Source organism: Theobroma umbraticum, unplaced genomic scaffold (assembly GCF_002168275.2).
Source record: "Theobroma umbraticum cultivar Fairchild unplaced genomic scaffold, ASM216827v3 scaffold_146.0, whole genome shotgun sequence".
NCBI lineage: Eukaryota > Viridiplantae > Streptophyta > Magnoliopsida > Malvales > Malvaceae > Theobroma > Theobroma umbraticum.
The window spans coordinates 6,534,751-6,555,089 of record NW_018397265.1 but is presented as its reverse complement, the minus strand read 5'-3'; the positions used below and the strand labels follow the sequence as shown (position 1 = coordinate 6,555,089).

General features: G+C 32.1%; 2 protein-coding genes and 1 pseudogene across 5 annotated transcripts in view; 2 read left to right on the top strand and 1 right to left on the bottom strand.

Annotated features, from left to right (window-relative positions):
• The first annotated feature begins 813 nt into the window (after positions 1-813).
• Positions 814-2,708, top strand: CRF9 (Integrase-type DNA-binding superfamily protein). Its single transcript, XM_089784598.1, has 2 exons — positions 814-888; positions 968-2,708. Exon 2 carries the CDS (start codon positions 1,452-1,454, stop codon positions 2,619-2,621), a length of 1,170 nt encoding a protein of 389 aa, XP_089640724.1. The 5' UTR covers positions 814-888; positions 968-1,451; the 3' UTR covers positions 2,622-2,708.
• A 2,280-nt stretch (positions 2,709-4,988) lies between these two features.
• LOC110422529 (DNAse I-like superfamily protein) lies at positions 4,989-14,685 on the bottom strand. 3 transcript variants are annotated; one of them, XM_021436483.1, is made up of 14 exons: positions 14,340-14,685; positions 12,931-13,094; positions 12,667-12,732; positions 12,518-12,570; positions 11,979-12,060; positions 9,645-9,691; positions 8,317-8,404; positions 8,033-8,125; positions 7,887-7,919; positions 7,676-7,773; positions 6,980-7,118; positions 6,478-6,563; positions 6,320-6,404; positions 4,989-6,024 (listed from the first exon to the last, which is right to left on the bottom strand). In XM_021436483.1, exons 1-14 carry the CDS (start codon positions 14,656-14,658, stop codon positions 5,956-5,958), a joined length of 1,422 nt encoding a protein of 473 aa, XP_021292158.1. In that variant the 5' UTR covers positions 14,659-14,685; the 3' UTR covers positions 4,989-5,955. The 3 variants fall into 3 exon arrangements, with proteins under 3 accessions (XP_021292158.1, XP_021292159.1, XP_021292160.1); XM_021436484.1 differs by having other exon boundaries at positions 7,688-7,773; XM_021436485.1 differs by having other exon boundaries at positions 8,033-8,104.
• A 2,568-nt stretch (positions 14,686-17,253) lies between these two features.
• The window catches only part of LOC110422857 (lysM domain-containing GPI-anchored protein 1-like), a 5,964-nt pseudogene continuing 2,878 nt past the window's right edge, over positions 17,254-20,339 (top strand). Inside the window, exons 1-4 of the transcript XR_016351646.1 lie at positions 17,254-17,928; positions 19,159-19,273; positions 19,366-19,527; positions 20,016-20,047. The product of XR_016351646.1 is annotated as a lysM domain-containing GPI-anchored protein 1-like (transcript). The remainder of the gene's footprint in view (positions 17,929-19,158; positions 19,274-19,365; positions 19,528-20,015; positions 20,048-20,339) is intronic.

Sequence of the window (20,339 nt, the reverse complement as noted above, 5' to 3'; positions counted from 1 at the left end):
GTGATTAAAGAATAATTATAAGAGTAATTATAATATATATAAAACTTTATACATATAGTCAAGAAAATTAAAAATGAAAAGGTAGTCGTTGTTACCACTTACCCCCACCTTGGCTTCATCAATATTTAAAAGTGATCAAAATGACTCGATTACACAACTCAAAACTCTATCTTAATGTGTGCTCATTGAAGCTTATCCTTCATACTCAAATTTAGATAAAACTAAGTATTTGAATGACTCTACTTTTAAGTTAATCAATTTAAATTTAAATTCAGAGAGTCCAAATCTCGAATTTAATTTTAAAATTCAAAATAAAATTACAAAATAATAATTTAATTAACCTTGTAAAAGATGTATAGATGCTCGTTAACGAAATTCATATTATAAAAATGTTAAACTCAATTAGGCTCTTAAATCACCCATGTGATAATATAAGTTAAACTCGGCTTTATTTGATACTAAGCAAGTTAAATTCAAGTTATTGACACGTGTACTAAAATTACATTTAAAGCAGATTTGAGGCGGTCCACATGTGGCCCGGGAAAGTGATTCACAGTTGTCGAGATGCTATTGGGTGAGAAAGGTGGCGCATGTAGGCTTAAAATGGGCCACGCTGAAACCTTATTGGACAGAGTGAAGGACATATAAAATCCAAGGCGAGAGCCAGATACACTAGAATTAGGAAACAGGGGATGAAACAGAGAGAAAGGAAACAGAGTAAATGGCGTTTATTAATCGATTTCAGTAAGAAAAAGAAATGATCCCGTATGTTTGAATACTCTATAAAATCATTTACGCGGTCATTATCATTAATTTTTCTTTTCTTTCCATGTTTATTTGGTGTTATTTTCTTCGTTTCATTGATTGTTTTAGATTTTCTTTCCTTTGGTAAGTAAACAAAATACGCGGAAATTGAATTCCTATTTTTTTGCGTCACAATCTTCTGAAGTGCGCTGATTTTTATTAGATTCAATTTCTCCTTGCCCTTTGAAGAGCTAGACGATTTCCTGGAGAGAAAAAAACGGAGGTGCAAGAGAGAAAGAAACAGAGTATATATGTCGTCAGGATTTGGTGAAGTGATCATTGGTGCTTCAAGGAAGCTCTGCAACTCTTTTTCAGTCTCTGTTTATCAAACTCTGCTTCTTCAGCAGCACCGTTTCCATGCAATCTCTTTCTCTTCAATGGTAATGCCAATTCTAGTTACTTTGATTTTTCTCTTGCTTTGTCATCAAGATACCATCGTTTTTCTTCTTCTGTGTTTAATTATTTAGTATTTATTATTTGGGGTTTTAATGGGGTTTATGAGGTCTAAGGATTTTTGGGTTTCTTCAGGATCAAGTAGGACTAGGATACGTTATATATCTTCTTTCCTTCTCTATCCTTGTTTAAATTGACTATGTTCGAGGGAGTTTTCTAGTTCAAGAAGGATTTAACTCTCTATAAATAGCACAATGCTAGGCCTTCAAGCACGAAATTTGAGTCGAATGAACTCTGACAAGGAAAACATGGACCCAAGTTTCAATTTGCCGAAGAAGCTTCGAATTGTATATAATGATCCAGATGTTACAGATTCATCGAGTGATGAAGAAGAGATTAAACTGAAGAATAAAATTTTGGGTACTAAGCGTGTCGTCAAGGAGATTTCATATTCAGCTGTGCCACGTGAATTTACAAGAGAACATGATGTTTCTGAATCTAAAAGAGTTCGAAAGTTTTCTTCTATGTCCAAGGGTGTTCGTAGAAGGCCTTGGGGAAAATTTGCTTCAGAAATCAGAGATCCTTTCAGAAAGAAGCGGCTATGGCTTGGTACTTATACTACTGAAGAGGAGGCTGCTGCTGTTTATCAGACAAAGAAACGAGAGTTTGAAGTTATGATGGCAGGTGAACAGGAGGATAACAGCTCATTCACAGTTAAATCTGAAGATACTAATTACTCGCAACTATCTCCTTCCTCTGTGCTTGATGATGTTTCAGTCAATCCAGTCATGAAAGAACACGTAGTGAAGAAAGTGGTAAAAGAATACAAAATTTTTCAAGAACCCAAAACTGTCAAACAATCGGCCTCCATTAAAGATGTCCATGCCGATTTATGGAAAGATCAGGCTTCTGTTATGGATTTGTGGGAACTTCCATCTGACTCATGGAAGGAGACCTTCGAGCCGGTGTCGGCTAAAGATTCATGGAAAGATGAGGCTTCCGTTGTGAATTTGTGGGAACCTCCATCAGACTCATGGAAGAAAACGTTCGAGCCGGCCTCGATTAAAGATTTATGGAAAGATGAGGCTTTCGTTATGAACTTGTGTGAACCTCCATCGGAGACATTCGAGCCGGCATCCGTGAAAGATTTATGGAAAGATGAGAATTCCGTCAAGGATTTGTGGGAACCTCCATCAGCTTCTGAGTCATGGAATGAGCTTTTCGAGTCGTGTGTTGTTGAAAATTATATGAATCTTTGCTCATCTGTCCTTGAGCGTTGCATGAACTTTTGGTTGAATGATAATGCTGCTAATAATCTGCAACCCCTGGTAGACAATGCCAAGGATAAGTTTATTAACCTGCCAGACATTACATTCGATCATAAAACTATGGCTTGGCTGGATGAAATTGTTCTTCAAGCTTGAACTTATCTTAAAGCAGGGGAGAGTTTTGGTTTGCCTCTATGTTGTCAGGAGACATCCAAAGTTTTGTTCCTCTCCTCTCCTGCTGCGGCTGCTGTATCTGTATTCTTGCATATGTAATTTCTACATGTGCAATTTTGTATTGAGTTTAATTTTGATTATTTTAATTTTAGTTTATACTTTACAAATTCAACTAAAACTTGAGATACTCAATTACCACTCAGTAATTTGTTCATGTTCAAGATTCTAAACAAAATTTAATGAACAAAAAGAAACAGTTTTACGAGTTTTAACCATAACAAATGGTTAAAAAAGGCTTACCATTATTAAGCTAGATTTTTTATTTTCTTTGTACGATTTTTTTGATTAAGTTAGGAAGAACAACTAGGTTGAATTACAAATCAACCCAATTGATCATTAAATCTACACAAATCATTGATCAGTCTGTTACTCTTCTTAACCCTAGTGCAAATCACTAACAAGTCTGGACGAACAACTAGGCTGAAAACAAGCAAAGATGAGCTTGTTTGATAAGACAGTAATCGGTCTAATACACCATGTTTCAAAAGCTTCAACCAAGCATATCATGATCAAAGATGTTGAAATAGGGAAAATAAAGCTAAGCAACAGGCCACATTAATCTTAGTATTTAGGAATGAGCAAAATTAGACCGGATCAATTATTCAATCGAATCGAATACAATTCAGATAAAATAGTTTTGACTCAATTAGTTTATTGATCTAAAAAGTTTAGTCCAATTGGTTTATTTGATTGATTTTCGATTTTAGAATTTTTGGACCAAATAAATCAAAGGACTAAACTAATATTATATATATGATATTAATATATAAAATTATGTATTATTTTTAAATTTATATAAAATATATATTTTTATTACTAATTTTTATTTCATATTTTTTAATTATAAATGGAGTTTATAAATTTTAATATTGTAGTTTATAAAAAAATGAAAAAATAAAAATTTGATTTTTTTGATCTAATATCCAACCGATTAAACTAATTCGATGTTTGGTCAATTCGGTCTTCTTTTATATTTGGTCAGTTCTGATCGATTTTCTAAAAATGTTTGATCTATTTAATTCATAGATATGATGGATCGAACTATCTCAATTACCCAATTACTCACCCCTACTAGTATCCTATTATAATTCTTAGTGTTACTATATTTTTAAAAATAATGTTATTTGTTTATTATATTTTTAAATGTTATGATAAATAAGAAGTCTGTACTATCACTAAAAATATATATCTTTTAATTCTAATAATATTAAATTAATTTATAAATTAACATTGCAAAATTTTATATCTTAGAAATATTTATATTTATATACAATTATTATATAAAAATAAAAAAAATAAATATTCAAATGCATAGTGATAATTAATGAGGTAAATTAATAATCACAGTGGATTAAATATAAATCTATTAACAATTAAAAATGAACGTTATGATATTAATAACATCACCTTTAATTTTAATTTCCTCCAATATATCATCTAACACAAAATGATTCATTGAAGGAGCTATTACTGAAACTTTTTTTTTTCTCCCAATTTTAAAATAGACAATATTGGTACAATTTTTTTGTTCATTTACTTTAAAGCTACATTCAGAAACTATTCTTCTTCTCATACAAATTCAATGAATAACCATCCCATTAGAACACATTAGTTGTGCACTTAATAAATTAAAGTAAACCTCCAATTGGTTAATATTTTTTACTTTATCATAATCGATTTTAAAAAAAATAAATAATAGCATAGAATAATTTATAAATTATCAACATTAAAAAATTTAATTATTTTATGTTTCAAACAATATAGTTTAAAAGTATTTGTGTTATATATATATATATATATTATTTACAAATGAAAATTGGACATGGCAAAAATGTTAAAGCTTGGATAGCTTAGGCTGTAGGTGCTGGGACTGATACAAATGGAAGAGCAGAAGACTATTCCTGAGAAGTTAGCTTTCACTTGAATTACAAGCAAACCTCCAAAAATCTTTGTAAGTGGTTGTTAAATGTACTTTTCTTGTCCCAAAATCATCATACTTTTCATAAAGAGGACTCACATTTTTGTTACATTTTATTTTTATTTTTTTAATATTAAACGTGTACGAATAATCTCGAGTGATATTAACAATTAAAATCTCTTTAATACATAAATATGATTATGATTGAAAAAAAAATTTCAAATCTAACTTTTTGAATAAAAAAATACATGTACTTGTTATCGAGTCAAATTAGCTTTTTTATTATAAAAATTTACACTAACTTGATTGCTTATCGTAAATACTTGATTTTAATTCGAAAAATAATGAAAACAACCAGACACGACTGATTCCTAACTCGAATAAATGATCTTTATTACTTCTTTTACTTGTTTATAACACTTCTTAACCCTATCACAAGAACCCCACTTTGTTTTGATTAAAATATAAAACATATCCATTTGCAAAGAGAGAATTAAATAAAGAAAAAGATGGGAACAAACAATACATGGTGTATAGCTTGGTGTCAGGCTGTAGGCCGCTGAAAGGAGATTGCTTTGCCTTGCAGATTTACTGGGCCTTCCTCTCCACTATGACCCTTCATTTGACTTTGGAAACTCTCTTTTTCTCTTTCTTGCTTTCCACCGACTTCACTTCGTTTCAGAATTTTTCTTAACCAAAGCAGCAGTCTGATTCATGGCTTTCCCTTTCAACTTTTCAGGTATCAAACATCTGCAAAGACTCTTTCCCTTTATTATGTTTTGATTGAAGATGTTAGGTGCAAAATCATCAGCAGCTTCAATCAATGAACAAAGGGGTTTCAACATTTTTAAGAGTCTGACTTCTCTCTTTCGATCCACTGGCAAAGCCCTAATTCAAACAACAAATTTGTTGGTTTAATCAAATCATAGTCAGTGGCTTGAGCTGCAGCTCAAATCTTTCATATGAACAAAGTCATAGTTTTCTAAAGACTATCTCTATCAGGATTAAAGGTTTCTTTGAAATGAAAAAAAAAAATCAGAAGACATTGTTCTTTCATCCGAAAACAGAATTAAAATTTTGGATTCTTGTTATAATTGTGTACATGTAAATGAACACCATTTTCTTGTGCGGGGATGCTTCATCTCAGACTGCCAAAGGCTGACCTTCATAATTCTTTGTAAATCAGCAAAATATCTCAATGGGAGCCTTCCTCGTTTATCCCGTTAGCCTTAACTGATAATTTATTGCCCTTATGCATGCCAAAGAGGATGTTTCTGCATAGTTTCAGATCACCAAGAAACCATAACCTTAAGAAGTATGAGTCTATGAGCAGAACAATCAGGCTCCCTTGAGATCATCAGCAAAGGCCAGTTCACATACAAGAGCAAGATGGTCGCTACCCAATCTCTGCAAAGTCACAAATTCTTGATTAATATTCCAAGATTCAGGATAAAATGGAGAATACTAGCTCACACTATACTGAGTCTATCAACTTATAGATTATGGAAACAGGAAGCTACTTTATTTGAGGGAACCTGACTAGCTTATAATTAAGTGATGAAGATGCCAATTTATTAATTTTATTTAGAAGCTAAATATTTAATGCTAGGCAATTATACTTGCAAGAATTTGGATTCTGGACATGGGATGTTAATATAAAATTATATGCTTGATCAAGCTCACTAAATTGATGCAAAGGTACCTCATTGGGAAGGCTTGCATTTCTTCTCAATGTATCAATGGGTAATGTTTCAAGAACTCTCACAGGAAAAAGTTCACCTGTATGCCTGTATCAACACTGCAATCAGAAACTAAAAGTTTCAAGAACAAATACTCAATTTTTCAATGCAATCAATATACCAAATATAATCTACAGTTCCCATAAACTTAGAGTGGTATGAAGTTGCCAAGGGCTCCCCATGACTATCTCTTGTTCTGCTGCTCCCCTAGAAAAAGTATAATCAGTATTTATTAGACAAATGAACAGATATGAAAGTTCGGATTCAAAATTATGAATTGAATCATAAAGAAAAACATTTCTATACACTAATGTACATATCCAAGTTCATTAAAAAAAAAGAAAGAAAGAAAACTGCCACCAATGACAAGAACAAACATATTTCTCAATCTGTCGATTTCCAATTACATATAGAGATAATACATTATAAAACATGTTCCCATAGAAGCTGCCAACTGAAGCATACAACACATCCTACCCCTCTCCCCTGCCCCAAAAAGCGGCAAAACAAAAAACCATCATGGCTTCTTTTTTTGAAAGTTATCTTGGCTTCTTTGAGGCCCAGCTATTTATCATGCTACCAAAAACTATACCAGAGAGCACAAGAAGCTTCAAAAAACTTACAGGAATACCGGCATAAGCACTGAAAAGTTTCAATTTGTGCCGCAGATGAGTGACACCTTCATTGCCAGTTGCAAGCACTAATTCTTCATTGCTCCATGTATATGATAACTGCCTGGAGAGAGGCATCCAAACATGGCGCCTGATATACCACATCCAGTCAAAGCAAATAAAACAAATGAAAGCTATGCCATTTAATAGCATCTTAAAAAGTATTCATTTTGAAACTAACCTCTTCACACTGACTTAGATAAGTGTACAATAACAAGTAGTTCTAAAGAGAGACTTCCAAGCAGAAAAAAGGGAGAAAAATCAGGAGTATTTACTACTACACAATTTGTTTGTTAAATATAAAAGACTAGAAAAGTAGATAAATAGAGTTTTCAAGTAAAGATAAAATATGAATTTGACCTAAATAACCAACCTACTCATAATTTGACATTGTCTTGCTCTCATATTATTCAACTTTCTGATCAATTCAGAACTCAATTGCTCTCAACCAACTCTATGGAGACAATCTCAGTTCTTCATTTGATATCAATGGATATAAAATAACATCATTAACTACCCCAACTTAATTCATACTTTAGATGACAGTTCAGAAATTGTGCAGGGAAACTGAGTCATTTTACATTTGAGTCGCCTAATAAAATTGCTTTTAAAAATTTTTAAAAAATTTCCTCATAATTTTTGAAAGACCTTGCTATATACTTATTTTGAGCTCTGATTTCTCTGCCCTGTGATGGATATTCAAGCTGCCCAGAAATCCTTCGGCGATCATGAAGTTGGACATTAAGCTGCAAAATATTATCAGAATGCAATCATACAGCTAGAGATTCTATAATAATCACTCAGTAAAGGAAAACATTAAAGGATATGGACTTGATACTCTACATGAACCAAAACTCACCTCAGATGATGCCAGAAATTGATAAATAGCACTCTGCAGACAAGATGAAAACAAAATTCAAATTACAAATGGGGCAGCAGAAGCCAGATAGCAACTGTATATTGAATCTGTACATATTCAACTAGTTATTAGGTTGAAGACCTCACCTGAGGAACGCTATTAAAATCTCCAACAAGTATAACAGGGATGCTGCCCCATTCTTGTGATAGCTTGTAAGCCTTCTCCAGAAATAGCCGCACCTAGAGCGTTGCATGTTATATTTCTAAACCAGTTTCAATAATAGAAGACAAAGAGATTGTAGTCTAGAAAGATCCCCCACCCTCCATATAAAAAGGGGGGAAAAAAGCACATGGAAGATTATGGTTAACAGGATTCAGCATTAATTGTATGACATTGCAAAATAGCAAACATCATGCTAAGCAGTCAGTACCTGGCCTAGCTTGATATCTCCACGGTTTGGGTTGAACAGCACGTGTATATTTCCAACCAATAAACTTCGACTTTGCATGGGTGTTATCCTATATATTCAGTTTTACAGCAAAAAGCTTTAAAAAGGAAACAATTCATCCGACTATTTATCTTTGAAAAATTTCCCTTTAAGCCACACAAAATAGATGTGACTTTCTAAGCAATGCAAGTAATACCATATTTTACCCAAAAATTCATCTTAAATTCAACCTAAATGCCATCAATTATCACTCAAGGGGCATTGCTTGGGGGGAAAGGGTTATGAACCTCACTGCCTGACTGATTCTTGAATTGTATCAAGGTCAAGAGTATCATTTTTGGCTTCATATGCTCGGCCAAAAAATAGCTTGTATTTCTTTAAACCTTCTTAGGAATACTAAAAGATTTGCCATGTTCAATAAATGATGATAAGGACTCCATTAATTACAACTTTCTCTACAATTAATCAGATACTCATGATAACTTAGTCAAACTACAAGCTCTCTTCGATAGGTTGAGACACTCGGAAGCAGCTTATTGATCGAAACCCACCCTCTAAGATTGTAAATGCTCCTTTACACTAATCATATAAGGATAGTTTTGACCCTCAATTTGCTCTAAAACTTCTCTCTAGAGTCTCTCTACAAAGTAAAGACCCCCTTCATCTCCTTCTCTATCTCACACATTCTCTCCTCCTGTCATGCTTGCATGTTGCAAAGTGATTTATTTTTACAAATCATTCTGTGCTCCCTAGCATAACAGAATGTACTGTAGCACCATCATTTCAGTTTCCACATTCTTCCCTCGCATTAACTTACTAGGATTGTCCATTCCTCTCTGTCATCTAGGACTCCAACTTGTTATTTGTATGTAACACTATCTCAGCATAATCAATTACATAAAGAAATTTATTCTACATAGATTGACTTCAAAACTACTTTTATTCTCCATGCTAGATGTTTTATTCATAAGGGTTTCAAAAAAAGAGATTAACAAGAGGCCTCATTCTAGTTGGTAGTAAATGCATATCTGAAACAGAAAGTTTAACGCTCTATGTCATGTAAATGCTTTTAGGATTTCAGACACAGGGTTCTAGGAGTATAATCTTTGAACCAAAATTTGGCCCTTAAAATATTTTACAGTATATTTAATACAAATATATTATAGTGATAACAACATAAGAGCTAATATTTGTTGATTTAAACAATCAAAGCCATATTGAATCCAAAAGCTTATCTATTTGTCACCAAGCATAAGTAATTTTTACTGAAATCTACACAAAGAAGAATGTGACAAAAAGTTTAACCTTACTTTGATCGTTTTCTACATGAATCAGGCTCTAATTGATGTTGATTTATCTGTGTAAGAAAATTATTAAACATCAGTATCAAAACCACAATAAGTTAAACAGTTGCAGATTAACTCATCTTTACAAAAATAAGAACACAGGGTAGTAATGGATATGTAAATAATTAGAGGGGGTCGAGAGGGAAATGCCACACTTGAAGAATACAAAGGTATGTATCTCAGCTGTTGTAACACCAAGCCAAGCAAGTCAATATGCCAACAAAAGAATTCTATAGAATAATAACCAAACACACCAAGAAATAATAACCAATAAGAACACAAGAATTTACATGATTTGGATTTAAGCTTACACCCATGTCCATTGGGGTGGCAAAATTTCACTATAATCGAAACAAGTTGAAGTTAACACTCAACTTGCTACACTCACCATCTCCCAAAAACCACACAAGAACTACTTCATTTCTCTATAAAAGACTCTCCTTTTATTCTCTGCCTTCATCACCAAGAAACATCAAGCTCTCTTTTATATTTTCAACACTTTCTCCCTTCCCATGTTGCACTTCAACCAAAAGATCAAAAAATAAAGAAGCAGTGAATAAAGGATATATAGGGGAGATGAGGAAAAGGAAAGGAGCAATGAATATAGGGGGCCAGAGCTTTGACTCCAAAAGAGCTGCAATTTTCAGCCATTCCATAACAAATTTCCGCCTTGGCTTAAAATTCTTCCAGGCCAACATTATAGCAAATTTCTCAAAACTGGATTGACAACGCAATGAAAGCTTTGTGGTTAAAAAGTGTGGTAAGCAATCCGGCTTCAATCTTGGCCATTGATAGGGAGAAGGTTTGAGGAGGTAATAGATCTGCGGTGAACAGCATACTGAAGGATTAGGTTGTACATACTTTGGCATTAAGGAGACAGCTGAACATGTGCTTATCTTTAAGAATAAACAAAAGGAAATTGTAATATGTGGTGGGGGCAGGAGCAATGAAAGCTTTGTGGTTAAAAGTCTGGCAAGCAGTTTGAGTTTATGACAGCATTTCACTGTTGTATTTTGCAATAACCAGAATGGTATTCGTCTTACCAAAAATTAGATGTTTCACGAATGGAACAAACGTGTTAATATCAGATTTCATATATTTTAGGATCATGATTTGCATGGTGATAATGTGATTAGTAGGGTTGCTATTGAGGAGAATCCCGCGGACATGTTGAAAAAGAATTGCAAATGCGCGGACTTGGGTGGTATCTGCAAATGGTGAACGCCCCAATAGACATTTGGAGAAGGCCATCTAGTTTCAAGCAAGTTGTTGTAGTGTCAGCTGGGAGGAATTTGTAAGTCAAGGTGGAGATTTTGGCAATGGGAAGAAAATGTTGAAAAATATAAAATGAAAGCTAGCAGTGTCTCAGCTAAGCTTCTAGAGATGAAGAAAGAGTTTCTTTTGAGAGAAAAAAAAAAGGAGCAATAGATGGGTTCATTTTGGGGAGGGTGAGTGCAGCGAGTTTTGAGTATTAAACTCTATCTAATCTCCATCTTGTTTCGATTATAATAAAAATTTCTCATCGCCTCTGCCCATAAACACACGCTTAAAGCCGAACCATGTCAATCCTTTTGTTTTTATAGGTTATTATTTTAGCATATTATTCTTGGTGCGTGTTTGATCATTTTTCTAGTGAATTTATTTGTTGTCATATTAACTTGCTTCAGTTGGTGTTACAAATGAAGTAAATAGCAACAAAAGATAGATAACTAAGCAGACAAGCAAACGATTTTCATAGAATGAGACTCTACAATCCTTCAAAGATCAGAAAAAAAAAAGAATGCAATCAAATAATGACTGAGAAGACACACTACTATTGTCTAAGAAAAAACTTTCATTAGGACCACCATTACTAATGTTGATGCAAGAAAGCTACACTTGAAACATTTTCATTGAATGAAAAATTTTATCTAGAAAACAATATAAATAATCTCTCCTTGCTCTTCTGCATATCAATTACTTTAAAGACATAAAAAGGTAGAAGAAAACCTAATATCTTTAGCAGGAAAACAACTAAGTCAAACATATAAAAAATAACTCGAAAAGTTGGTAGACTCAGAAAACCAAATAACTGCTACTTATAAACTTCCCAAACATCATTTAGAAATCACCAAAATCAGGAAATGCCTTAAGGCAAATAACAAAATACATAACTTAGTACAAGCTCAAAAATATCAACCAATTTAAAAAATGGGATTAAAGATGAAATATAACTAATTGGATAAACTGCACAGTACTAAATCCTAAAACAAGAGGGTGAGAGATGAGCCATACATCAATAAACCAACCCCTACATACCTTCAAAACACAAAGTTGAGCAACATTCTTGCGAAGGCCAAAATCCTGGAACTCTATATTTTCTTCTTGCAAAAGGGTAAATCTGTGTTCAGAATATGACTTTCTAAATGTTGGATATAACCACGATGAAAATTGAAAAGAAAATGAGGAAAAAGAATAAAATGATTCTAAAAACAAATGATGAGCTCAAAAGCTGTGAAACAAATTTGAACTGGTCAAGTCTTTGACAAATGAAAGCCAGAAGTGTAGAAACCACGTGCTATATCTCTTTTATTTGTATTAGACAATTGAATTGACAGTAGATTGTCATGTCAAATAAATAATAACAATAATATAGTCAATATTCTTCTTCAGTGTATAGAGAGTAGAAGCATCTAGCTATTTTTTTACTACCATAGCAAATAAATGCTGCATATGAAAAAGATAGCAATTATAGATACTCAAACTTATTGGGATAAAAAAGAATAGCAATTATAGATACTCAAACTTATTGGGATAAAAAAGAATTTTCAATCACCAAGGGTGCTGTGTAAACTTACATTTTATCTTTCCAGAATAGAGCACAACCATCACATCCATCACCTGTGCGAGCCTGGAATCATTTGTAATTACAGGTGTGGGTTACCAAAAGATATTTGACAGTGGAGTTGCTGGACCGAGGGAAAGCACATAGTACAATTTAGTATACCTTGTAAACACCTTTAAAGCCATCTTTCTGAAGAAGATCATCTAAATCCTTAAAGCGGTCAACCTCCTACAGCAGCAAGAGTGGGCTATGAGAATGTAACTAACAAACATATAATTTGACACATGTGCTGATTTCAATAATAGGTGAACTTATATGATTTGAAACATACATGACAAAAGAACGCTTCTCATGTACTATAAGCCAGTCCTTCAGCGTAATACAACTTGCAAAATTGGATTCATATTAAAAGACTCTTAAACTCACCTGAAAACACAGGATGCTTGCATTGTAACGATTGACCTCCTCAGATATTAGGTCTTTACGTCTGTTCCACTCCAAGTACTTTGATGGAACATCAAGATACAAGTCCGGGTGCTTTGCCACATTTTCCACACCAAGTATATTATATGAAACAATGACAAGTTTATCTGCAGAACAAAAGTTAAAAGATTTAGACATAGATATGAAGAATAAGATCTCCCACCACTACTTAACAGCAAGCTACGCAGAGGAGAGTTAAATGATCCAACAATACCTCAAAAGATTACCCTTTAGATGTCTCACTGGCAAGTTACAGGGTTAAACTATTAAATGCATCACTGGTAAGTCTCTCAAGCTTATGCTCCCTCCAACCACAGAATGGAAAAGGTATGCTTTATACATGAAATTAAATAAAATAGAGTGAAAACCTCATCTTCCCATTTGGTGTCCAAAGCTACCCACATTCCAACATTTGAGACTCAAAAACATTCTTAACTTCAAGCCAAGGATATATGGAGCAGAGAATAGTGATAAATGGTAATTGGTACGGAAAGCTAAAGAGTAATCCATACATCATTGATGGTCATTCCCAACATCCTCATGATGGCTATGTTCTACAGCTTTCAATCAGCATGTAAACATAAAATAGCCATGCTTCTAACAGCTGTCACATTAAGGTAGCATTTGATTGTGGCTTTTACTATGTGCAAACAACAAAGCAAAATGCATTTGAATACAAAAGTAAACAATATTTTTATAGAATTAAAAATAAAATGGTAATTTTCTAGATGCCAAAATGCATGATTTTATTTCATATATAGTAATCCAGTTACAATTGGTGTTACATGTTAATCATTTTTCAATTTTAATCAATTAGGATTTTTCTTTTTGCATTTCATTTTATAGGATTATTATCTTCTACACTGGCAGTGGAGTTGGCAGGTTCAAATGACTAACATATGCTCACTAAACTTTAAATAAGGAAATCATTAAATTGGTATAACCACTTGATGAACACCTGTCAATTATTCAAATCTGCTTGTGGGATTCAAAAATGGCACCGTCACTGTATAGGATGATAATACTTTATTTTAGAGCAAAAATTTAAGAAGCAAAAAGCAAATAACAAAAGCCACAAACAAAAGAGCCTGAATATAAACCAAAAGGAATATGATCCAACACATAAACTTTTCATTCAAAATGTTGCAATCAAGTAATTCAAGCAACTATTATCTTCAACACAATTAACAACCAAACTGAAAACCAGAAATTCAGCTCTAAACTCCAAAAAGAAAAAAAAAAGAATAATTTTGGCTAATGTCAAACTCTTTAATTAACCAAAATACACTAACCCAAATTCAACTATCATCAAAATTTTCGTTTTATAAATATAAACAGTAAGAATTTGATACCTTTATAATTAGAACAATCGCGGGAAGAGAAGACCCACTTGCGGGAACCTTCTGAACTGCTGCAATTGCTTCTCTTTCGCCTCTTATTGTGCCTCCGAAACGAAGAAGTGCGTGGACGAATGGCTTCGAAACCGTTGTTCGAAACCGGCAGGTTTCGAACCGGGTCAGGTTTTAACGTGACGGTTTTGGTTTCGGTTGACACCCATTTTAGCCTCTTGGTTTGTTTGTTATAATGAAATTGTTCAAAGTGAGTATGCTTCCGCTTAACGGTGGCGCGTGACTGTTCCTCCGGACGTTTCTCGCGGCCCTTCTTTCTCATGTTTCTTTCTTTTATGAAAAATAGAGCATGTTGCTGCCGGGTACTACTAATTATATAAAAAAATAAAAATATATATATTTTTTGGTACATTATGCGATATTTATTTCAACAAAAAATTATATTAAAAATATTTTTATATTAATTTAAAATTTTTATATTTGTGTTTTACTAATATTTTTCATCTCTATAGCTTAATGAAGTTTGAATAAAATAATTGTGATTTTATTTAATCATTTAAAAATATTTATGTGATATTTACTTAATAAAATAATAATGTTGGGCAGGACCAAGTTAAGTGGACTTAAAAATCTTAACCTAAATTCGACCACTTTGGGCCTTCGACTTATACGGGTAGCCTGTCCTAAAACAACATTTGAATTTGTATAGTCATAACTAAAATTAATAAGAATGTTTTTTTCCGTAAAAAGCTTTGCGTATGTCACATACTGAAATTCAAACTCAATCTTATGTAAGCTTAAACTTTGAAAGTAAAATTTAAGTAAATTAATAAATTATAAATTTATATTTTCAATTCAAAAAATATATTTAATAGATGGTAGAAGATCCATATTTATATTTTCAAACTTATCCCATTTCTTACTAATGTAAGATTTGTGATATACTACTCTATCCAATTATGCTATGCTCCCATTTTATTAACTCTTTATCTGTAAAAAAGAGAGACTCTTATATTAATCCGAGCCTATTTCGATTTTTATATCTCTAATGGGCAAAGGCAAAGCATCCCTTTATAATGGCATTTCCAAAAATTTTAAAAATTTTTATATATTACATATATTTTTTAACGAGTTCTCAAAATAATTTTTTATTAAATTATTAATACAAATAAAAAAAAATAAGTCTATAAATCCATTTAACTTTACCTGAATTCTTAAATTTTTCCCTTCTAAGCTTCTTCACACCTATTTCCATCTCTTCTTTTTCTCTTTCTCTTTTCTTTTGTCCTTTTATTATTGAATTACAAAAGTTTTTTACTTTTCTATTTATATTATTATTGTTATTTATTTATTTATTTATTCAATTTTATTCTATTTGATCATATGTTTAAGTTTCTATAGATTTTCTTCTTCAAATTTCTACAATCATATACTATATTCTTCTTTCTTTTTATGTAATTTTATTTTTTACTTGTCATGTTTTTTTTTGTTACGTATTTTCAATAATTTTAGTCTTTAAAAAGTAAAAAATTATTATTTAATTCTAAAATATGCATTGTAGCATTGTATTATTGATTGTTGCTTAAAATTAGCGTTACATTATTAATTGTTACTTAAAATTTCATGAACATATCATTTTTTTATTAATCTTGATTATATATAATTTTTTTTATGTATTTTATGTTTTATATTTAGTTAAAAAGAAATTATCTTTGAGTATGTAGTCCTTAAATAATATTGATTATATAAAAAAAATTATTAATCTTGTATATCATATTTAATTATTTATATTTTATACATTATTTCTCTTCCATTTTTGGTTTGCCCATAAAAGTTGGCTAGCTCCGCCTCTCCTCATAGGAGCTCCACATCAATAAAAATTCAAAGCAATACCAAATGTTATGGGTTAGAATTTGATCCTAACTTTATGCAACCTTAAATTTGAACTAAGTCTATAAATCATGGGTCCACATTCTTAATAAAAAAGACATATCCGATAGATGGTGAAAAACTCATGTTTATATTCTCAAGACTCATTTCATCTTTTACTGATTTGAGATTCGTGACAACATGCACGTACTAAGACTTTATTTAGTTAATAACTTTGATTACGATATAATATCTAAAAAAATTAAAATAATTTTATTTTTTTATCAGATTCAATTAAATCTTTATATTTTTATTTTGAATCAAATGAGTCTTAATAACTAATAAAAATATCATTTGCTATTTTATACCAAATGACGCATACATGTCATAATAGATGTTGATGTGACATCATGATATAATTTAATAATATTTTTCACTTTTCACGTTAATATCATATGCATATAAAATGATAAATTACATATGGACTAATGATAATAAGTTAATGGTTAGTTATAAAGATTTATTTGACTTAAAATAAAAATATATAGCTTAATTGAACATAATAAAAAAATAAAAATTTATTTTAATTTTTAAATAATTCAATTTTTTTCGAGTATTATTTTTTTGAAGAAATTTTTTAAATATTACAAATTTTATTATTTATTTTTTATAAAAAATAAAAATATCAACTAAACAAAAGCTAAATACAATGATATTAATTCTCCATAATCCAATTTTTTTTTAGCTTCAAGGGCTAGCTTATTTTCGCCATTGACGGGTTGGTTGGTGGTTGTTGAGAGCTCCATGCAAGTGCAACCGATCATACCCAACAAAAAAAAAAGTTAAAAATAATGAAAAATTATTTTTCTCTCTTTGCTTTTGGGGTTTAAATCATTTAACACATACCTTCTCTTCAAAGTGTAGGGGCAGATATGCAGAAGCAAGACCAGTCATCCATTACTATCACATTAATTCAATGCACACCTAACACATTCATCTGCTTTGATTGAAATAAAAGAGATAAGATTTCTTCACTGTTGAAGTCTTTAATGGTTTTCTTGATACTTTTCCAGCACCAATGGAAGTTATTGTAGGAGTTCCTCTGCCCATTCTTCTCCTAATCAGTCTCGTTCCGATAACCCATTCGAAATCCACAGTTGAACCCTGCAACTCTTCTGATTCATGCGTCTCTCTTCTCTGTTACATCCCACCTTACGACTCAAAGCTCTCCGAGGTAGCCTACCGCTTTGGAGTGAACACCTTTGATATCTTAGGTGCTAACTCCATGAGCCCCAAAACTCTAGGTGACGAAATTTTCAAGGCCGAATCCGCTGTCAAAGTCCCTATTCCATGGTCATGTGTGGATGGAATCCGAAGGTGCATGTTGACAACTTACACTGTCCACCCAGCTGACACAGCTGATTCACTATCAGAGGGTTTTGGAGGGTTTGTTAGTGCACAACAGATTCGGAGCAGGAATTGAATTAATGCTACGAATCCTTTAACAAGTGGGCAGAGCCTTGTGATTCCATTGCCATGCACATGTTTTGGCAATGTTAGCAATGGGATTCTGCAGTCTACATGTCGTATGTGGTAAAAAGTGGAGAGAGTTTGACTGGTATTGCATCAGAATTTGGCAGCACTGCTATGGAGTTGGAGGCTGTCAATGGGCTTGGAGATGCAGTGGTTAATTCTGGAGATGTTCTCTCTATTCCAATTTCAGGTTTGTTGACTTATTTTCTATACTACTTGAAGATTTTTTTCAACTATTTAGTAGAAGATGAATCTAGATGATCAGCTGGGAATTAAGTCGACATTCAAGGTAAACTCCAGGAAAGGAACAATGTTATACTCCTTTGTCTCATATATAACATGTGAACGACCATCTTGGCCCATCTGAGTAGTCTTGATGTGATTACTAAAGTATACATTAGTTTTATCCTTGGAGAATTTCGCTAGATCTATATTCATTAGGAAAAAAATTAATAAGAGATAAACTCTTAGATTAATTGATAAAAGTTAATTAAATTATAAGATAAGTGAAACGATTCTTATTATAATGTGTCATGAACTTTACATGTAAAATAGAGATACAACTTACTTCGACACCCAATAAGTGAAATATTCTAATTATATTTATATGCATAAACTACTCTCAATTTAATTAATGAAATATTTTTATTATTATGGCTTTAATAAATTAGACTTAATTAGTTATTGCATGATTTTCTCTAGTCTTTAAGAAATTTTACGGTTGAGAACACTTTGATCTTTGGGTGAATCATGGCAGATAGTCAGATATTGTTGTTCATAATGGTCCAAGGCTGGCTACCATAAGATTATGGGTTTGGGTTTGTCATTATACTGTTGAATGCCGAGAACTGCCCCCATACCTACTCCATGTCTTGGAACCATTTAAATGTTTCCCTTTCATTGTCGTTTTAAAGGTATGTAGCTATAGGCAAGTTCTCCATGCCCATGATGGCATTTTAATCAGTCCCTTTCATCCAAAAAAAAATCCATAGTCCCCCCAACAGAAACCGCCAAAGCAATAAAATGAAACAATTGAACACATATCCAACAAATTCAGCTTTATGCTCAGAGTTTCTGGCTTCTCCTTCTGTGTTGAATGCCAAAAAGAAGGGGCATGATAGAGTTCAAACAGTAACTTGCAAGATAAGGAACAAAAAGGAGGGTCACAAGTGTCCTAAACCTTTTCAACATTATATAGCCTAGTGAGAGAAAGTTCAGGAAGATGCATACAAACATTTGATTCAACAAAAAATGCATGTATCACTTTATTTAAAAAATTCGATTCAAATATTTTTTTTAAAAGAATGTATCGAATCATGATTTGATTGAAACATCTCTTTCATTATTTCGAAACGTATTTCGATTTTGATTATATATACATATATATATATCAACATTAATGTAATCTTTCAATATGTAGCTTGTTCATCTGCTAAGTTGAAGTGGTATAACGAGAGCTTAATAGTAGCAAAGGGTTCATATGCTTTGACTGCCAGTACCTGCATCAAATGTGTTTGTGGAACCGAAGATCTCTAGTAAGCTAAAACAAAGCTTTGAGTTTCTTTTTGCAGGAATATTAATGGTTTCATAATTCTTTTCTTGATTGGCTTTGTTATTTGGCAAACAGTTTGAGATGCTGGCCATCTGGTATTGCACCTTCATGCTTTCAATTGCAGTGCAAGGACTCTGATCTTTTCATAGGCGACTCTCTTGTCAACAAAACCCCATTTGGTTGTAAGCTCTCTACTTGCATTTATCGCGGTCATAATGGAGGCAAAATTTATAGAAGGTACTAAGCCTTTTTTTTTTATTTAATAAAATTAGAACATGAAATACGTTTTAAATTTTTAATCATTAAAAATAGAGATTATATGTATAAATTTAGATTTGAACATTTGATATAATAATAAATATATTTTTATTCAAAGAATCGAGCTTTATTCTTAATCTTCTTAAATTATCTTAGAAATACGTAATGCTTAGACAAATATTTAATTTTCGGTTTTAGTGACTCATTTTAGATGTTAAGACCGCCTTTCACATTCCGTAATTGACTATTTCGTTGGTTGTTTTCACCTTTTATTTTGTTATTTGATATTTATTTTATGATATGTCATGCATTATTAATATATAATGGAATATGCAAAATTTACCATCTCATTTTGGAAATTAACATTAATCGATAAATTAAATAATCACTTTTTAAAAAGTGACAATGGTGTACCTAAAAAGTTAACACAATGGGGTTAATGCAGTTTGTATCCTTGATTATTGCAGTTTAGCTTATTCTTGGCAGGCTCCTTGCCCAGGTAAGCAAGGTTTTGGAATAGGATTGATTATGGAATAATTATAAAGCAGTTTAATATTGTTTAATTTCCTAGTTGAAATCTGACTTGTGATTTCAGGTAATCAATGTTAAAACATGGCATCACCAAGTCCAGCTCCATCTCCATTCATTCTTACAATATCTCCATCTCCATCACCCTCCCCACTGTCTAATCCAACTGCTGGGACCATTGCCCCTAATTCTAATAATACAACCAAACAAAACTTCAACTTATCTAGCCTAGGAACATTATTATTGCTAACTCATGGAGCTTT